Source organism: Onychomys torridus, chromosome 5 (assembly GCF_903995425.1).
Source record: "Onychomys torridus chromosome 5, mOncTor1.1, whole genome shotgun sequence".
Lineage (NCBI taxonomy): Eukaryota > Metazoa > Chordata > Mammalia > Rodentia > Cricetidae > Onychomys > Onychomys torridus.
In genome coordinates this window covers 129,560,572-129,580,220 of record NC_050447.1, presented here as the reverse complement: position 1 = coordinate 129,580,220, position 19,649 = coordinate 129,560,572, and the positions used below count along the sequence as shown (strand labels likewise).

Here is a 19,649-nt window from a genome sequence, read left to right as displayed (position 1 = left end):
ATATGTTGCTCAGTTCAACCCTCCTTCAGCTGTGTCCATTTTGCACAGGAGGCAACTGAGGATACAAGAGATGAACCCTCCCCAAGTAAATGGCAGAGCCTGAGTCTTAACCTGCTATGCTGCTCCCTGGTGTTGGGACTTCTAGGCACACTGAGACTTTCTGAAGTGTTTACCTTGGCACAAGGCTAACCTTTGTGGTAAGTTCACAGAAGCTTTTCATTCCCAGAGTCACATAGCTTCTCCTCTGAACAGTTGTACCATTTAGTGAAGACTGAGACACACACACACACACACACACACAGAGTGTGGCCTCCTTGGCAGCTGGCTTACACACACAGTATAGCTTCCTTGGTGGCTGTCTCTGTCTCTGTCTCCGTCTCTCTCTCTCTCTCTCTCTCTCTCTCTCTCTCTCTCTCTCACACACACACACACACACACACACACACACACACACACACACACAGTGTGGCCTCCTCGGCAGGTGGTGGTCTTGGGAGGCTACAGATACTCACGTGGACTTGCCACAGATTTTCCTCTGGTACCACTGCTTGCAGTTGGTGAAGTATTTCTTGTTGGTTCCAGTGACCTTCTGTACAGCGCACACATTGGGACTGGAATCAAAAGCGACAGTGTTAGTGAGATGGTCGCAAGCCAGCCCACACTGAGGTCCGACCCATCATGTGAACCTCCTGTGGCTAGCAGCACTGTCGAGAGAGAGAGAGAGAGAGAGAGAGAGAGAGAGAGAGAGAGAGAGAGAGAGAGACAGAGACAGAGACAGAGAGACAGAGAGAGGAGAGACAGCCATTTTGCATTTTGGTAGTTTGGGGTAAACTTTGGCACAGTCTATGTACATCTTTCTTTCCCATAAAAATCTCCTCCTCAAATAAATCCTTCGAGTCTGTCTTAGACACTACGCATCCTTCTCTGGCACAGGCAAATATTAAGTGTAAAGCACCTTAAAGTCTGGGTTACCTGTTACAGACTGAGCAAACGAGCAAGACCCAAGCGACACTGCTGAGCCGTGCCAGCCTTCCTCTCTATCTGTACCTGCCCTGAGCACAGACTTGGCATCCCAGTGTGCATCCCAGGTCCTGTTGTCAAGAGGCTTCCAGCACTTCTCAGCCAGCTCCATAAACAGACATGCTCTGCGTGTCTAGACCAGCTGCCTGGCTCCTGGGACATCACACTGGGAGTATCCACCCTGTAAACCAGGGTGCGTGGCCAGCTGCTGTCAGGACTGACAGGGAGTGCTCTTCCACTTAACCCTCCGTTACCCACTGCTCAGAGCCACCCCCCCACATCCTCCAGGACAACACTTTCCTTTCCAGACTCTAACCTGGGGTGCTGGCTTTATTTTGTGCTGGGTACCAAAGAGACCCTGTGACGAATACATCATGGATGTAACCTCCCTCCAACTACCCTCAAAAGAACTGTAAAGACAAGAGTTCTCCGCCTGCTTAGAGTCAGTAGGGGAATAGGCTGGTTGGAAACACTGTATAACAATTTAGTTTAAAAAAGATCTTCAATAACTGTGGAAAAGCAAACTCCCTGGGTTTCTGCTGAGAAGGCTTTTCTGGAGCCTTCTGGAGATTTTGGTGTTCTGGAGAATGCTATTTGAATATTTTCTTCTCCTGAGCAACCAGAGTGGTGTTCAGACCAAGTGATGTTGGCATTTTCTTTGGAGCTCCGGGGCAAGGGACCTGCCATATGTGATCACAAAGGTGAGGCTTTTTCTGAGCAGCCAGCAGCGATCTGACTAAACTGCAAGTCAGAAAATCAAAGAAAACAGACTGAGGGTGTTCACAAATTTCCATGTTCCCACAGCTTCAGGTGCATTCAGATGCAGGCAGTTTCTTCAATAGCAACTCTCAACACCTTAAGGATGCAATGCGGAGGCAGGAGGATTGCTCTGAGTTCAAGATGAGCCTAGGCTACACAGTGAGTTTGAGGGCAATGCAGATTCTGTTTCAATTAACTAATTAACTATAACTAACTAACTAACTAACTAACTAACTGTGGTCCACAGGGCACAGTATTTGCGGGACTCTGTGGCTACCATGTCATTACTTGGACAGTGTCCGCAGCTGGATGATTGGATGGTTGCTCGCTCTGACCCCTTATCCCCCCCCCCCCCCCCCGTTTCTTCTCCGTATGAAGAATACATTTTTGTCCTTGTTGCTCAATGGACAGCAGAAAGTGAGCAGAGCGGGCATGATAGTGACGGTGAAAAGTCCAGCCTGACAGGTGACCACAGGTAAAGGCTGGGTCAGCCCACCTTAGTTGGGTCTCACCAGGTGCTTAGAGACTCTGTAGCCAGTGATCCACGTGTTTCCCGGTCCTTGAATAACCCCTGAAGAGCTTCCATAGGCCACACTCCAGCTCCAAATCATCTTTCCCACTGTACAACCCCAGTTCTCCTGTCCAACTGAGCAGGAAATAATTACTGTGGATGAATTCCCTGCAGCTCACCATGGGCGGCCAGCCGCTCGTCAGTGAGTCTCTGTGGACTTGGCTCCAGCATTCCTCTCCTCTGCAGAGTGAGTTTGCACTGCCCCTGCCCTGGGACAGGAGCAGAAGCTGGGGGTGGGGGATAAGCTGTGTCCACAGGAAATCTATACTGAAATGTAATCAAAATGAGCAGGCCATTTCTAGGCGTCTGTCCTAAGACCAGCAGCCCCACTGTTCGACTTGCCTCTGAAAACCAAGGGCTTCCAGAACTTCCGTCCAGTTTCTGTTGATGCTGTTCAAACATGCAGCTGCGCTCTCACTTCTTTCGCATTAGCATGCCCGATGCAATAGTAACACAGATGCAGCTGGGAGCCAACAGAGCACCCAGCAGCCCCCATCCTCCCGCCCGCCTTCTGGACACACATCCTAAGCATAGGTTGCTTTCCCCCTCTGTAAAATAGAAACTTTGCAGTGGCTCTCTGTGCTGGGGGCAGGATGTGGGGAGGTGAGTGCATCAGGGTGATAGGTGGCTGTGCACTGATGTCCAGCAGCTAGGTACACTGTCCTTTCTCCCCACTCGGGGGACACCCTGCACTTCTTTAAACTTCCCCTTTTTTCAGCTCTCACTTTGAATAAAGGGCTGGAACTGGAACAAGGTTATCCATCTGCACAGGGGGCCACACCCATGTGTGCAAGGCCAGGCAGTCCCGTGGTTTTTTAGGGACAATTAGATCAGAATAATTGCAACTATGCCCGAAATCATTTGCTGTGGTTTGTGTGCCTGGGCATCCAGATTTCCTTTGGGGAGGGGTGCGGGTGTGGTCTTCCTTATATTCATTTTGAGATAGGGTCTCCCTAAATTGCCCACCTCTTGCTCCAGCCTCAGGAGTAGCTGGCCTTAAAATAATGCATCACCCTACTTAGCACACATCATCTTTCAATCACTCAGCCTATCACAAAGTACTATAGGTTTTGCAACTCAGTGGAAGAAGCATGGGGATACATCAGAGAAGCTGGTCTAAATCATTTCCCCATTTTGTATTTGGATGGGGAGCACACGCCACCGTGAGTGTGTGGAGGTCAACAGACAACTCTTGGGAGGCTGGTTCTCTTATTCCTTGTGGGTCGGCAGGCTTGGCAGCAAGTGCTTTAGCTGACCTACCTCGCTGGCCCACATTGTCTTTTAAAAGCTCAAGTTTTCTTGACAATTGGTATCCTAGGCTCTGAAGGGAAGGAGGGTGGCTTCAGCAAGAGATCATATGCGGTGTTTTTAGAGACTTCACCATGGCTGTGGCGCTGCTGCTCTGGGTGACCATGCTGCAGCGCGTGTGATGTGGAGCTCTTCTCAGTGGTTAAGAGGAAGGAGGGACAGAACCCTCGAACCTGAATGCATCATGCAAGAGAGGCAGCAGGGCCAAAGTGAAGCAGGCAGGGATGAAGCTCCGGTTGTCATTGCTTGGCTTGGAGGCTTCAAATCTGCATTTTTTCTGATTTGTCCCCTCAACCTTTCATGCATACAGCCTGAGTAGCAAGTGACCCCAGGACCTCTGCACTGCCCCCCTCCTCTCTGGAGGTGTGAGGCTGTGGCTCGGTTCTGTAGAGTGGTCAGTCCTGCACCCGGTGACTTGCTTCCCCACAAACCCTGAGACCTGGGAGGCTATAAGAGACCCGAAAGCCACATGCAGAAGGAGAAGGGTGACTGCTCCCTAAAAGGGCAGCCTTTCCCCAGGTTCAGGGCATACCCAGTGTTGGGGGCTGCAGTTTTGTCTGCACCTAAAAGCCAACCCTCATTAGCCACATGGATTTCTTCTTCTTTCTTATTAGTCTGAGTACAGATCTGTCTAGTCTCTTGGAGAGCTGGGCAAAGCCTAGGATGTGGGGCATCTGGACCACTCCTGAAGTCATTACTCCACTCTTTCCACAGAATTTCCCTAGTATAAACGATGTTGGTGCAGCCAGGTAGACTGAGGTGCCGGGCTCTGTCTGAAGCAGGCATGGCCTGGTTGTTTGTAGAAGTGCTGGGCAGACTGTACCCGTGCCAGGCTCTTCAATAGGGCATACCCTTGGCCAGAGTGTGTCTCCTAAAGTCCACCCATCTGCAGTGCCCCAGAGCACTATCTGAAGCATTCACATTGACAAAGTTGGCCACGGCTTTAAGACAGATTCCAATCCTGGCTCCAGCACATTCTGTATGACAGGCTGGTACCCTCTCAGGTCCTTGGCATCCCAATGTGTCTAGCATATATAAAGGGTAGTGAATTTTCCTGCTCTTCTTTTACCAGGTGCCACACTGCTCTTGTGGCCAGAAAGCACTGTTTGGGGATGAGTGTTTGGATGCAGAGCAATGCCAGGTGCATAGGAGCTGTGGGCACACCTGCTACCTGGTGTGACCAGTCTCACACCTGGAATCACTGGACAGTGACCTGGATGGCTTCTCCTCCACAGAGGACACCATCTCAGGGTGATGATGATTCTGTGCTGAAAGCTGCCAACGCCTCCTTTTACCTAGAGTTAGAAGAGGAGACTTAAAGTCCCCTAGGATGTCTCATGCACTTTGGTCTGAGTCTGTGGTCAGTGTTCCCAACCCTTTTGCCACAAAGCATTCCACTAGGTCCTCGCATCTCATCCTCCCGCAATCCCTCCCTCCACGCACTGTGTTCTCTGTGTTCTGGTTGCTTTTCCTTCGGGCTTTGTCCCCTGCAATTCTGGCCTACAATGATGATGTCCCCAGCGGAGTGCACTGGCAGCTCAGTGACCTGTCCTTGCACCGCCCACCACGGAACCGCTGGGGCTTACCCGTGTTGGCGACCCCGGAGCCGACTGTGCTGCAGAACCTGCTGGTAGGGCGACTTGGCGGGGCCTGCCAGGGTCGCGGTGGGGCCCAGAGCCAGTGCCAGAGTCAGGGTCAGCGACTGCACGAGGAGCGCCATGGAGCAGGAACACGGACCCACGACGAGCGCGGACCCACGACGAAAGCGGGCGCGGAGGCGGTAGCGAAGTGAGAGCGGCTAGGCAGTGCGCCTTGGTTTTAGAAGCGGGAGGGAGGGAGCGGCCGAGGGCGGGGAAGGGCGGCCGGCGCCTCCCAGGCCAAGCCACTACTAAGCACCGGCGCCCTCCTGCACCGCCCAGCCTGCTCACACACCCTCCTCCCTCCTCCCACTTCGCACAAAGTGCGGGTCCAAAGGAAGGCGCCCTCAAGTTTCACTCTTTCTTTAAGTGTTCATGCCTGGAGCCCAAAGTCGCCTCCCTACCAGACTGCAGGAAAACAGAGGGTCTGTGTCAACTCCCACAAGCTTTGGCCTGTCAGACTGGTCTCTGCCATCCAGTACAGATGCACCAGCCATGCTAATACACTGTAGATGAGGAGCAAGCAAATATTCTTGTTGACAGAGAATAGAAAGGTGAGGAAGGGTGGGGCTCACATCTTGGCAATCAGGAATCCCTCACCTGGCTTCAGTAAAAACCTGTGAATGCCAGATAGATGCTGCAAAGAGAGGGAAGAGCTAGGAATATGCCCTAGAGGAGCTCAAAGCATGCAAGCAGTCGCATAGTAAGGCGGTGAGTACTCGCCCTAGCACCCATTAATCACCCTCCCTTTACCTGATTCTACTAGCCCCAGGGATGAGCTCCCAGAGGTGGGGAGCATGGGCCTAGCCAAGAAGATACCATGGAGAGAGGCAGCTGGAGCTGCCAGTTTGGAGTAGGCACTTGCCTCAGGCAGAGTCTGATAGCATCTGCCTTTAGATCTGAAGGCTGACCAGGATTTAGCCAGGCAAAATGAGGATGGATTGAGAGGACCCAAGCTACCCAGTTGACTAGAGTATGCTAGGTAGAGTAGCGCAGAAGACAGATCCAAGCTAAGCATCCTGCCAGTGTTAGGGAAGCAAGCAAACGGCACAGCCAGTGCCATAAGCAGGCTTTGAGAAGACCAGATGAAATAAGGCAAGACGGGAGACAGAAGGGACCACGCAGGGACTTGAGCTGCTGCAGTAAAGTGGGGATGGAGGGAGAAGTGATGGAGGAATGTCCAGGAGATGGCAGTCTCAGGGGGACATATGAGCTCCATGTGATGGCTAACTGTCTTGAATAGGGATGGGATCATGCCACGGGCTGCGGTCCTGGGTTGAATGAAGAAGGGAAAGAGAAGGTAAGATGAGCATGAACAGTCTCCATGCCCTGCCTCATGATCTGTAGAAATGTGAACAAGCAGCCTCTACTTCCTGCCTTCCCAGTCACAATGGACGGCATCATCTGAACTGCAAGCCATTTTAAACTGTTTCTTGTCAGGTCCCAGCAATGAGAAAAGTTACTGATACACTATGTACTAGGGGACAAAGAAAAATTGAGGATGAATAAGGTGTTTGAGGTTCAGGCATCACGATGGCTGCTGCTGTTTTTCATATGAAGGTCATGGAGACAGGTATACTCTGCCAGGGAAAGATGAGTAGCTTGGGACCTGACAAGTTTGAGGTACATGTGATTCATCTCAGTGGAATGTCTACAGACAGCCTGATCCAGGGCTTGAGGGAGGGGTAAAAGATGGAGATTCAGACCTGGAAGCCATTCTCCTGTGAGGGGACATGGAGCAAGAGCTAATCAACGATTTGCTGGAGGGAGGAACCAGCAGAGAAGAGGCTGACAACCCAGTGGGTGGAGATGCATTGGGAGGAAGGAGGCCTTGATGGAGGATCTCTCGAAGAGAGGAATGCTGCACACAAAGCCGGTCCAAACAACCCCTGCTCTGCTAGAAAGCAAAACACAGCTCTGAATTCGATGACTATCCGCTCTAGGATGCTGGAAGACACCCATAGAGAGTCAAGTGCAGACCTGACCCCAGAAAGCATCCCTCAGGTCAGGAAAACCAGCAGTGTTAACTTGGGAGAAGAGTCTGGGAGGCACGTTCCACCTTCCAGTCCAGCACCCCCATCTCTGGCGAGATGGAGGGGGTCTGAGCAAGGTTAGTGATCTCAGCCATCCTCACTCCCCTCTATAAAACTAACATTGGATGACTCAAGTTTTTCCATGAGCTCGGTGAGGAGATCACAGTAATGCTTCAGTTACTGTTTAGATATTTTTAAAAATTCCACCACAAGCTCCACACCACCCCTAACCATAAAAGGGAGTAATGTAAACATACCCCCATGGTAGTAGCTGCTGCTTCAAAGACGGGGATGTTGCTGTATGGGGAGGTCCTCTGGCCCCGTGACCTGGAGCTGCCAGGGCAAACCACAGTGCTTTCATTTAAGAACTTTTTTTTCTTTTCCATGTTAGAAAATCTAAACACAAGAAAATGAGGCTTGTTTGGAACAATAATTACTAGACTTTTTCCAGGTACTTTAGAAAAATGACCGCTTTTGTGTTCTGTGGCACATGCAAGATCACCAAAAGCTATTTGAAAGCAACTTTGGGACACTCGACAAAGAGCCTTCAGAAGCAGAAGACAAACCAGTGTTTCCAAAGAGCTTTTTGCACAGATCCTGTGTCTATGGGTGAGAGGTGGGCATTTGGCCAACTCAGGCCTGGCTGTACTGCTCCCACACCAAGTGCTTGGGCACCAAAAGAAATGGCCACACCTTTGCATAGAGGACACTCAGCCTCTCTAGCCTGCCCCATATACAACCTAGAAGAGATAGTAAGACATATTTTGCCCAGGATTTCCAAGAGCATATGTATCAGATCTGGGAACTGCTGTTTCTTGTGTTACACATAGTGTGACATCATGTAGGGAACATAGGGAAGAAACAGCCCCATTCACTACAGTTAAGGGATGACTGTGGTGCTGTGTGGGATTCGACTTTCCAGAGCTTTCCCTCAGTCTTGCCACTCCTGATGTGATGTACAAAAAGCAGCATCCACACCACTGGAGAATGTGCTAGAAATGCAGACTCTAAGGCTCTCTTCATACCTACAGAATCTGACTCCACATTTTGACAGGGTCCCTCTGTGATATTCCCTAGAAGCCCCAGCCTATGGGGTCATATTAGATAGGTAACCTTCAGGTGAGGGCAGAGTATGAGTCAAATGATTGACTCGAAAGTTTTCAAATAGCTTTTGGTGATCTTGCATGCGAGACAACCACATAGGAAATCTCAGCTCATGCTGAGGTTAGCTCCCGCTGTGGATGACCAACAAGGTGTGACCTCCAAGTAGCTATTGCTCTGGGTCTTGTTAAGAGTCAGTGTCCTCTACACACTGAACAGAGAGAGGAAATCAGGCTCCAAGTCATCTTCTGTTCCCCCTCCCTGCTTCCAAGACTCTGAGGGGGCTAAGACAGACCAGAGTTTGTGACAGTAAGATCTTAAAACAAAGCCACAGCTTTGGACTTCCCAGCTGATGGGAACAGCAGCTGCCACAGCCCTGAAACAGCAGTAGGTCCCAGGTTTGCTCTGCTCAATGATTTGCTGTGTTCCTCACTCCTCCAAACACTGCCTTTCTTCAGGAGAGTTTGCCAAATGCTACTTATTGGTAAGAACCCAAATTTGTTTTCCAGGGAAATTGACTTTCATAAAGAGAGCTTCATTGATTTGGCACAGCTCTAACCTCTGAGAAGAAGCCAGAGGCATTCCTGGGGTTGCTTTAATTGCCTAACCTCAAATCCCTTTGCAGAGTGATGCCCACAGATGCCAGTTTGCTGGCTTGGGGAACCAAGCTTACCCACACCATTCGGCTTCCCTGGGTGTGTTGTCCTTTTCTCCAAGGCAGGCAATGGCCCCAGAGAGCTAGACAGCACCAGGTGGCCATGCATTCCAAAGTCCAGGAGCCCACTCAGCTCTCTGGGGTGACATATCTTTTGGTTACTCTTGCTGATGGCACCATTCAAGGTAGGAAACCCTGTGTGTGGGTTTGCCCCTCCTCCCTTCCTGATCCCATGTGTCCTCTGTGACCAAGACAAAAGTCCTTTCCAAATTTCTCCTCAAAGTTTCTGTTCCTCTCTAACACTTGAACACCCAGACTTCTCCCCTTATTGACCCACAGCCAGCTCCTTAACATCATCTCCTACTCTACCCACTCACCCACATTTACCAGCAGCCTGTCTATCCCGACCACCAAACACTGCTCTCCTAGACACTCCTGACAGCTGCTATTTGTGGAAGAAGATCCAGACTGCTCTGTTCATTTTTTTTTCTTTCAACGTACAGAAAAAGGAACACAGCTTTATTACAAAAAGCTTTATTATTACATTATTACAAAAAATAATTACATTTTTACAAAATAATTATTACAAATAAGCTACGTTATTACAAAGTGTAGGGAAAGACTAGCTCGGTGGAAAATCCATCTGTGTCACCTACAGCAAAAGATCTCATGACCTTCTTCCCTCCTTCTGTGCACCCGACACCCAAGTCCCCTTTGAAATTATCCCTCTTGATCCCCCTCATCGGCTTGCCCGCGAGCACCACTGTCAGCTCCTCTGGCACACCTCCTTCTCTCCTCCCACACACACCTCCACAGCCCCAGCAGCTTCTCCATGCCCTTCTTTGTCTTGTACACACATATTCGCACTTTTATAACCAACTTTACCTTTTCTGGGCTGGAGCATTTTCAGCTGGCTTCCCTCCCTGGGTTTTCCCACTTGACAGGACCTCTCCTTTTGAGGGATAAAGTGTCTTGACAGACAGCCTGTGTGTTTGCCCAGTGGTCTTTTGATACACCCATAATAAGACAGCATGGAAACAACTTGATATTTATGGCCCATCAGTGGCCTGCCCTGCTGCGTTTTGAAAGGTCTTGTCTACATTATTTTTGATGTGTTCTTGCTGTTTCCCATGGAGAGGACTGGACCACAGAGGGTCTTTGGTGGGATTGCTTAGGGAGCCACTCGCCAGCCTGTCTAGGACTACACTGTCATGCGTGGCCTCTGGCTCTGGCTATAACTCAGAAGGGCTCTAAGGAATATTATTCCTGGCTTCTTCCCCTGACTACCCACTGAAAACATCCCATACAAGCACGAAGGAGTGAGAGTCCCAGAGTATGACTCCCTAAGTCACACACTGACTCTGGCTGGTCCTCAAAACCACAAGGAAGTAAGTCTCTCCTTACTGTTTCAAAGGCAAAGGCAAAGGCAGACCGGCGCACTGGTGACTGCCGGCAGCCATTCTTATAACTGAGTCCCAAATCCTAAGAATGCTCTTCTCCAGGTGCCAGCCACTCCACCCCAGAACACCCCAGAACTTCCAACCATGCCATAGGAGGGGATTTGTGGAGGAGAGGATGGTAAGATTCTGTCATTGCGTTTCAACATTCTGGAACACGGCATTGCCCAGCCATGAAAGGATAGAATTAAATCCCATACAGAGAGCCATATGAAAACCATTCTGGACTGTTCCCAACCCTCCATTAACCACACCCAGTAAGACACTAGGCCCAGTCAGGAAGACAGGGTCCAAGGACAGGTCTGCTGGTGTATCTGCTAGCTACACCCTACCCCTCAATTTCACAAATCTCCCTCCCCAGCGTCTTCCTCCTCCTGTTCCATTCATGGGGCTCCAGGTGAGTCACTAGGACCTGAATGAATACTGAGATGCACACAAGCCACACAGTGTCTCATAATGAAGGGCACAACATTTGTAGTGATAAAGAGGACACCGATAACAGACTTGGATGATTGTCTCTGAACACAATGAAAGCAAGGGCCAGCCTCCATTGTCCTTCTAGGCTATGTGGAGGAAAGACATTCTGAGAAAGATGGCAGGAAGAACCGGAAGAGGAACATCAGAAATGGACGTGCATGTGCACACGCAGAATGCTGACCTGTCAGTGGAGTACCAAAGACACGCATTAAGCCATTCCATCCTTGAGAAAATCCTATGGGTTGGTTCTGCTGTCTTCAGTACTCCACACAAAAAGAAGTCAAGGCTGAGAGAATCAAAGGAACTCACAAGAGTTTTGTGTCCACAAAGCCAGCAAAGCAAATCAACATGTGAAGAGAGCATCCCCCTGCCCCAGCCTGCTGTACCCCAAAATATCATACAAGCTTGCCATGTAGGGAGTGGAAGAATACCTGTGTGTAAAATCCTCAGTGGATGTGTGCTGTGTCCTGGTGTGAAATTCTGTGTGCCCATGTCAAGGGCTGTAGCATCAGATCCATGGAAAACAGCAAAGCCCGCCCCTCCCTCCCCTCAAGGCTCAGAGGGACAGAAGAGCCTTACTTGGGGGTCTAAGTGTGAATGTTGACAGTGTGTGCAGAAAATGTCCATCATTAACTTTCTCTCCCAGATGTTCATGCCTAACAACTGCTCCCCTACAGAGATGACTCCTACAGACATTAGTTAAACCTGCCTCTGAGTTCAGCTGTATGCCATAACCCCACCTACCTGTTCATTTGTGTCTAATCAACACACTGCAAGCCCAAGATCTTGATTGCAGTTTCTCCATCAGAGAGTCCCATTCACCCAATTCTAACTTTCCTGTGTGTCTGTCTTTTCTTCATTCCCTCAGTCTTACAGTCAGGTCTATTCTTGGAGGAGTTGTTCAAAGATGTATCCCTCTCCATGTACGGTGGCTATGTAGCTTTGAAACCCTATCACCTTCTTTGCATAGTGGTTCATTGAGCAAACCCTCCCAGCTTTCCAAAGCCTCTCTGGTGAAGGAGGCAGCTTTGGTAAGGAGATTGATAGCCAAATGAACTCTCCTCTAGAGTGAAACGGGCCCAGAGCTACTGGGTCAAAGTTCAGATTCACCTCAGAGTCAAGGTCCTCTGAATTAGTGTCCTCAAAGGCAAATGGACCTCACCTAGCAAGTTCCAGGCCAGCCAGGGCTACACAATGAGACCCTGTCTCAAATAAACAGCAGTTCTCACCAGCACATGGTTTCTATTCCCAGCATACAAGAACATTTCTTGCCGGGCGGTGGTGGCACACGCCTGTAATCCCAGCACTCGGGAGGCAGAGGCAGGCGGATCTCTGTGAGTTCAAGGCCAGCCTGGTCTACAGAGCGAGATCCAGGAAAGGCACAAAGCTACACAAAGAAACTCTGTCTCGAAAAACAAAAAAATGAACAACAATAGCAACAAAAAAGAACATTTCTTGCTGGGCAGTGGTGGCACATGCCTGTAACCTCAGCACTCGGGAGACAGAAGCAGGTAGATCTCTGTGAGTTCGAGGCCAGCCCAGTCTACAAAGCAAGTTCCAGGACAGCCTCCAAAGCTACAGAGAAACCCTGTCTTGAAAAACAAACAAACAAACAAAAAAACAAAAAAAAAACAAACAAAAAAAACACTTCTTATCAATGGCTTAGCAGTCTCTGTGGTCCGGGGCTTCCCAGTCGAATCAGAGCAGATGCTAATCAGCCAGCTGCTCTGCTGGTCCCCTGGCTGTGACTTTCCGCCCCCACCTCACAACCCTACTGCAGGTGCTAACTCTGAAGAAGCATCTAGAATTTCAACAAAAAATAAAAATGTGACTGAGCAGGTTGGAGATGCAGCCTGGTGATGGAGGACTTGCCTAGCCTGGGTTTGATTCCTAGAAGTGAAACAAGGAAGCAGCTACTCACCTTGCAGGGCAAGGAGGGACTTCATCTTCAGTCTGTACTGAATATCCCTGGAGTCTGCATGGACACCTAGGTAGCTTATGACTAATATTTCACTCTCTGGATCTTGGCGCCTCTTGGAGGGTATGTCCCCCAGTCCTCACACCAGGGATTGTCTAGGCCCCAGGCAATACTTTATTGCCTTAGCTTAAAATAGACTCTTAGTTTTTAAAAAACATTTATTTATTTGTTTGTTCGTTTGTTTATTATTTACTTCATGTGTGTGTGCATGGCTATTACAGGGTGCATGTCCAGGTTGGAGTCATTCCTCTCTTTCAACCATACTGGTCCCAAGGATGGATGTCAGGTAGGACTCAGGCCTCAGGCTTGGTAGTGAGTACCTTTACCCCTAAGCGATCTTGCCAGCTCTCTTTCTTCCTAAGTACACACTGGCAGGTGCCAATCATCCTCCACCATCCTTCTTAGAGAGTCTAGATCCCTCTTTAGCTTTCTACACTCAAAGCACTAAATAACCTCTGTCTGACTGTGGTAGGCAGAGCTGTTTTCCCAGTGCAGCTCACTGGAGAAGGACTCACACCTGTGAAGGAGTCCCCATTACTTCAAAGCACCAGAGAATCGCATGAATTAAGAAGTGAAAGGTCCCACGTGAAGGGAGTGGTCCACACAGCCCCATGGATGTGAGACAATGCTGTGCCAGGCACACTGAAAGAAAAAACTTGGAATACTTCAGTTCATTACTCATCAAATATAAGTTACGTGTATGAGAATTAGTTAAACTAATGGCATTGTCTAACACCTAGGACATCAAAGTCTTCAGACAACAAAAGAGTTACCTCATTTCTAATGCAGCAGCTATATTAGGCGCTGATCCGATCCTATTAGTCAGTCCTTTAAAAAAATGTCCTGACAGTTTTCAGAAGCCAGCACACTCCAGAAAGTAGGCCTTGATGGGGTCTTCTCATCTGCCTGAGCTAGCCTGTAGTGGGCTGCTTCCAGACAGGAGTGAGTCATGCCTGGCGGGAGGCACTCAGCCCATACAGCCAGACACACACACAGTGAAATCAGCGCCTAATACAAGGCTCTACGCAAAAGCAGCTCCTAAGGGAAGTACCAACCACATGCCACACCACACAGCTGGTGTGGGCAGGGAGGGGGGCAGGGGTCCCAGCATCTTCCCAGAAGAGGTGATTCATCATCCGGGCAAGAGGAAGCCATGTCAGCAAGGTAGACTGCAGCTCCTCAGGCAGAAACTGGAGCCAGGACTGCTGGGCTGGCTTTCTGGTTCTTGTTAGTACTTGATAATTCGGGAGACTCAGGAGAGCCCAAAGAAGTCATATTTATACGTACTTATTCTGACTGGCCAAACAAAAAATGCCACCCTGACTTTTTACATTAAACCACCTTTTACTCTTTTCTCCGTGGTATAGCATATGCTCAATACCCTGAGGATTGAATCATTCAGTCTTCTCAAAATTAGATCTGATTTTTCTTTGGGCCACTTCTCCAAAAGCAAGAGGCCCTAAAGTAGGCCCCAAGGACTTGAGGATTCTGATGTCATCTGCAGGACCACCACCCAGCATCACTTGTTGGTGCTGTTGAGGCTCCTGCTGAACTTTCTGGTTGCTTGCAGTTTCAAGGAGACAAGGAAGGATAACGAGTGTGTGTCTTTGTGCCCTGCAAACACCCAACTCTCTCTGTGTGACCACATCCAATAAGTGCAAATTCTACTGAGCCCTTGGGACTACAAGGCAGAGTCAGCCAAGTTTGGGAAAGACGCGGACCTCAAGGCTGGGCTCACACAGGCTTGGCATGGGGATTAAAGTACAGCATGATGTGTAGCTTCAAACAAGTGTTTATTTAGATACACAGCCCACCAAAGCCCCCCTGAAATAATATGTTGTGCCATTGTGAGTTATTTTTCCTGTTAGTCTCTGTACTTATCCTGGAGACCCACTTATCGCTCTAACCAGTGACTTAAATAGACCTACAGAAAGGAAGACGGCAGGGTCACGAGACCCTGGCTTTCATGCTCTTCTTTCTTCCTAACTGATTCCAGATGTGCGGATTGGCATGGTGTCAGCTCTGAGACAATAACAAATGGCAGTCCTTCCCCAGCTAACAGCAGTGGCTACTGGTCCCAGCAGCAGGGGCTGTGTGTTTTTCTCTCAGAGGACTCACTTGGCTAGAGGCATTGGCCCATGCTGAATGTTTACCTGGCATGGACCTTAGAAAGGATGGTAGCAAGCCACAAAGACCATACTTCAAGATGTCTCCTCCAAAAAAGGCATGCTTCTAAGAGATTCTAAGCAAGGGTCACAGCAGGGGCTGGATTGGGGGTAGAAACTTCTTACTGTGGAAATGGTACCCAGGAAACCATTAGCTCAGGAGCCTGTCCTTGCTGCAGATGAAATGTTTGTCTGTTCTGTGGTCCAGGATGGAGATGCAAGAGAGAATTGTTCCCGACTGTGAATGTTTACAAAAGTCCATCACATGCATGAGACAGAACCAAGTGCCTGGGGTCACCAACAGGCATTAGGAAAGATTCCACAGGGACAGGCCTACTTTCACAAAAGGGGTTCTCTGGAAGTGGCTGGGTTGGGGTTCTCTGGAAGTGGCTGCGTTGGCTTGGTTCAGGTGGCTGGTCTCCCTCCCTGAGGCAAGGTGAGCCTTGAGTACCTTGGTCTATGAACCAAACCCTTCACATGTGGGTCGAAGTTTTGAGGCCCAGTTAACTGAGTCTGGCTTCCCACACTGTGCTCCAGTTTTCCTCTGGATTTCAGAGTCTCTTCTGTGTTTTCACTCACTGGGCGATGTCTTTTGGCATAACCACAAGGAAAATCAGCACTGAAGGTGGGCAACTGGAAAACACACAGCTTGATTTGCCTTAAGTGTGGTCTTCTTTAGCAGAGGGGTCAAGAGTTAGGCTGCCGGGATGGCACCACCAACTTTCTGGAGCCAACCATGAGATTGGGATGGTTTGCCAGTGTGAGAATCAGCTTCATGCTCTTGGGAACACAAGAAGCTTTCCGGGAACATCCCACAAATCAAAGATTCTGAAATATCACAGAGGGTCTTCATTTTGGGTCTTAAAAAGAATATCCAGTCCCAGTTGGCTTTGGTTTGTTGGTGAACAGGGCTTATTTCCATGAGTCTATGAATTTTGAGGCCTTGAGCAGAACACCATTAAGGGTGTGAGCTGGAGTGAGGGTGGGGGTTTGGCAAAGGTCACCTTGGGGCAGCAAGACAAGCTGAGGCTGTCAGCTGAGTGACTGGACCTGACTTGCTAAGAATAAGCGAGTGTGAACAGACCATTCTGCTCTCTCATCCCCACTGATGACTCTGCCTTTCTCTGGTCTGGGACAGCAGATGCAGGCTGAGACAAGTCACAGCATTACCATTCACCATTACTGGCCAAAGCCCTAGCCAGGGGATCAGTGGGCATACGTTCCTTTTGCCCAAGTGCTCCCAGGTAAATCCTGATTTAGGGGTCACGTGTGAACATCAGAATATTGCCTCCTAGGGATTCATGCCTTAGGAGTCAGCAGGTGGGATTCTAGTAGCCCCTGTCTGGCTATACTGCATTTCATCGAGTGCTGCCCAGGCCCAGACGAGACACAGCACTAGAGTTTCCAAGAGGCCTCCCTTTCTCTTAAGCTTAGTAACACTTACTGCCTGTTACTGTGGTGTTGCATAATTATGAGCAACTAGAACAGTAAACACAATACTTAAAGGAGAGATTCTTAATGTTTGGGAGGTATATGCCATTGTCTAGGAGGGCAAGGAAATGGGTGACATCAAATTCAAGGCCAGTAAACATTTATCTCCACAGCTAATGGGAGGGAAATCTCAGTTCTCAGAATCCAGCATGCCTTCCACTTGCCTCCTACATTTTAGTTTAGACAATTTTTCTCTAGGACACTCTTGTTGATAACCTTAACCTGGTAGGTACCTTCTCTGGGCTTCTTCCACTGGCTCTGTTGATCCATTGACACCGTGCCGACCAGGGGATTCCGTCCCCTTACTGGGTCACCAGTTTTGTGAGAGTGGGAGAAATGTCTGCCCCATTTATTGCCCCATTCCCAGAATGTATCATTTAGCACATTATTTATTTATGAAGCTCCTGGCATGATGGGCCTGAAAGGCCACTGTGGTCCTATCATCTTCCAGGGAAGCTTCTCAGAGAAGGCATGTCTTGAGATTTTCTTTGAGAAAGTTTGAAAAGGGAAGATAATGGGAAACATGGAGCCTAGCTGTATCATAGTCCCACTCCACACAAGATTTCCATGGGAACAAATGTGGGAACCATTGCTCTTAGCAAAGGGGATGGTGGTAGTGCTCACTTAAATGGACCCTCCTCCCATGCCAGGAAGGTTTCCAAGATGCCAACTATGTTAATAATTCTTACTATTCAGCAGAGTGGGCTGCAAGCCAGGCCGCCTCTTGGGATATCTCATCTGATCTTTCCAACAACCTTGCTGAAAAGAGACACTTGTCTTCATTTTCACAGATGAGGGCTGAGTCTCAGAAAGGGTGGGGCTTGGCCAGCATAGCATAGGGACTGAGCCAAGAGTCTTAGCTGTAGCTGTTTGGCTCAAAGTCAATGATCTTCAAATATATTGCTTATAAACCTCCTCAAAGACCTTATTGTACATTTAAAAACTTATATATAAAGATTTATATTATATATTTAAACAATTGCCTAAAATGCTAGAGCATTATATTGAATATGTACAAACTTTACTTTTTGTCAAAATATTAGAAGTGTAAGTTTAGTTAATATAATTTTTGAAAAAAAAACTCTGCCCTATTTCAACTGCATCTACTCTCCATCTTGGACAAATTATTAGTCTCTTATACATGAATATTCTCTGTAATTGGAAATAATGGAATGAATAGTGGAGCAGGATGTTGGAAAGATTGGATGAGCTAAGTGCAAGGCTTCGCATAAGGACTGGTTCATGCAGCTGGATATATGTGGGCCACTACTGAGTGTTCTCACTATGACACCAGCCCTTGCTGTCACACTGGCCCAGACTTCTTTGGGTAAAAGAAGCATGACTTCCATTTAATTCAAATAAGCATGTCACTACCTGCCTTCCTGACAACTGTCTCATTTAAAGAGTCTAATTCTCAGGAGAAAGACAAGTCTATGTTTTGCTAGAGACCACCTGGACTGCACCAGGTGCACACTTTACCTGCTTCTGCTGAGGATCCTGGAACCTGTGCTGTCTCACTGCTTTTGCTTGGGGCTCTGGCACAGTGCCTATGGCCCAGTGGTTACAGGGAAGTCTTACTTTCATTAAGGTAAGGAGAAAACTGGGGAAAGAAGTACCAGTGGAGAGGAGGGGCACTCTTAGCATGTACTCCAAAGACCTGGAAACGGATTCTGTTACCAGGTCTGCATACTTACGTACTTACATACTGCGTTACTTACGGTCTGTGTACATCCTCCGGAGCTATTTTAGAGTTTCTGTTTGTCCGTAAGTACCGAAAGCGCAGGGGACTGAAGCAGTCCTCTCTCGGCTGAGGCCAGCATCCCAAGATCGGCCCAGTGAAGGTCAAAGGTCTTCTCGTTCTGTCCTTCCAGGAGCAGCTAGATTGCAGCCTGCAGGCCATAGACTCTTCGCTGTCACAAAATCGGTCCATGGCCCGGAAGGCTAGCATCCCCTGCTTGAGAAGACACCCCCCCCCCCCAATTGAAATCTTTCCTAACCCAGCACTGCTTCACTCTGGCTTCATTTCAGAGTCACTGATTGCAGGGAATTCTTAGACACCCGGCACCTGGGCCATACCCCAGACCAACTAAACTAGAATCCTTAAGAACCAAGCTGACACACAGTTGTGCACACTCTTTGGATGGAGTGTAATAGTTCAGGACACACACACAAAGTGTGGTATCAGCTGAGGGATGAGGCTGGCCAGCTTATATATAAGGTAGAATGTGAATCATTTCTTGGTGTTGGTGTTGTGAGTTGAATATGAACCTCTGTCCCCAAAGGCTCACACATGGAACAGCTGGTCCCCAGCTGGTTGTGGAGCTTAGGAGGTGGGGTCAAGCTGGAGGAAGTAGGTCCCTAGAGACATGATTTGAAGTTGTACCTGGTCTTCAGCCCTGTCTCACTCTCTGCATCCTGTCTGCCATGAGGCGAATGACCTCTGCCACATGTTCCCATAACTGCCATGTGATATTCTGCCTTATTGCAGGCTCAGACTCACAAGTCAAGGCCCCTGAAAATAGGAGCCCAAATAAATCCCCTCTTCTTTGTTGCTTGTACCAGGTCTGTTGTTTTAAACTAAGTCTCTGTCATTCTATTTACCAATAAAGACTTGGGAGTCAAATGCTGGGCTGAAAACCTGCTAGCTCAGAGAGGCCAAGCTGACCTTCCTTTTTGGTTAGAGACCCACCAAGAATGCATCTCTCAAGCCATCCCAAACCAAAGAGACCAAGCAACTCCAAGCCCCTTCCTACTCCTTCCTGTGCATCCCTCTGCCTGTCTTCCTGGCTCTTCTGTATTCTCTATGGCTAACTCCTATCAACTAGTTGCTGGCTTCACCCCCTGATCCAAGGTTGATTTTATTTATTAACATAGGTCATTCTGTCTCAACAAATCTGACTAGTACAGTTGGTAACATGAAAGAACATCTCTGCTAGCTAGCTAGCTACCCTGCTGTGCCATAGAGTGTTAGGAGTCACCTCTCCTACCCACCTCCAT

The 19,649-nt window shown here is 48.8% G+C and overlaps 1 protein-coding gene across 1 annotated transcript in view; it reads right to left on the bottom strand.

Moving 5' to 3' along the window:
- The window catches only part of Tgfbi (transforming growth factor beta induced), a 29,300-nt gene extending 23,819 nt beyond the window's left edge, over positions 1 to 5,481 (bottom strand). Inside the window, exons 1-2 of the mRNA XM_036188033.1 lie at positions 5,245 to 5,481; positions 513 to 611 (exon numbers count right to left, since the gene is read on the bottom strand). Of these exons, the coding sequence (XP_036043926.1) occupies positions 513 to 611; positions 5,245 to 5,378 (233 nt within the window). The 5' untranslated portion in view covers positions 5,379 to 5,481. The remainder of the gene's footprint in view (positions 1 to 512; positions 612 to 5,244) is intronic.
- Between the last annotated feature and the right edge of the window lie 14,168 nt (positions 5,482 to 19,649).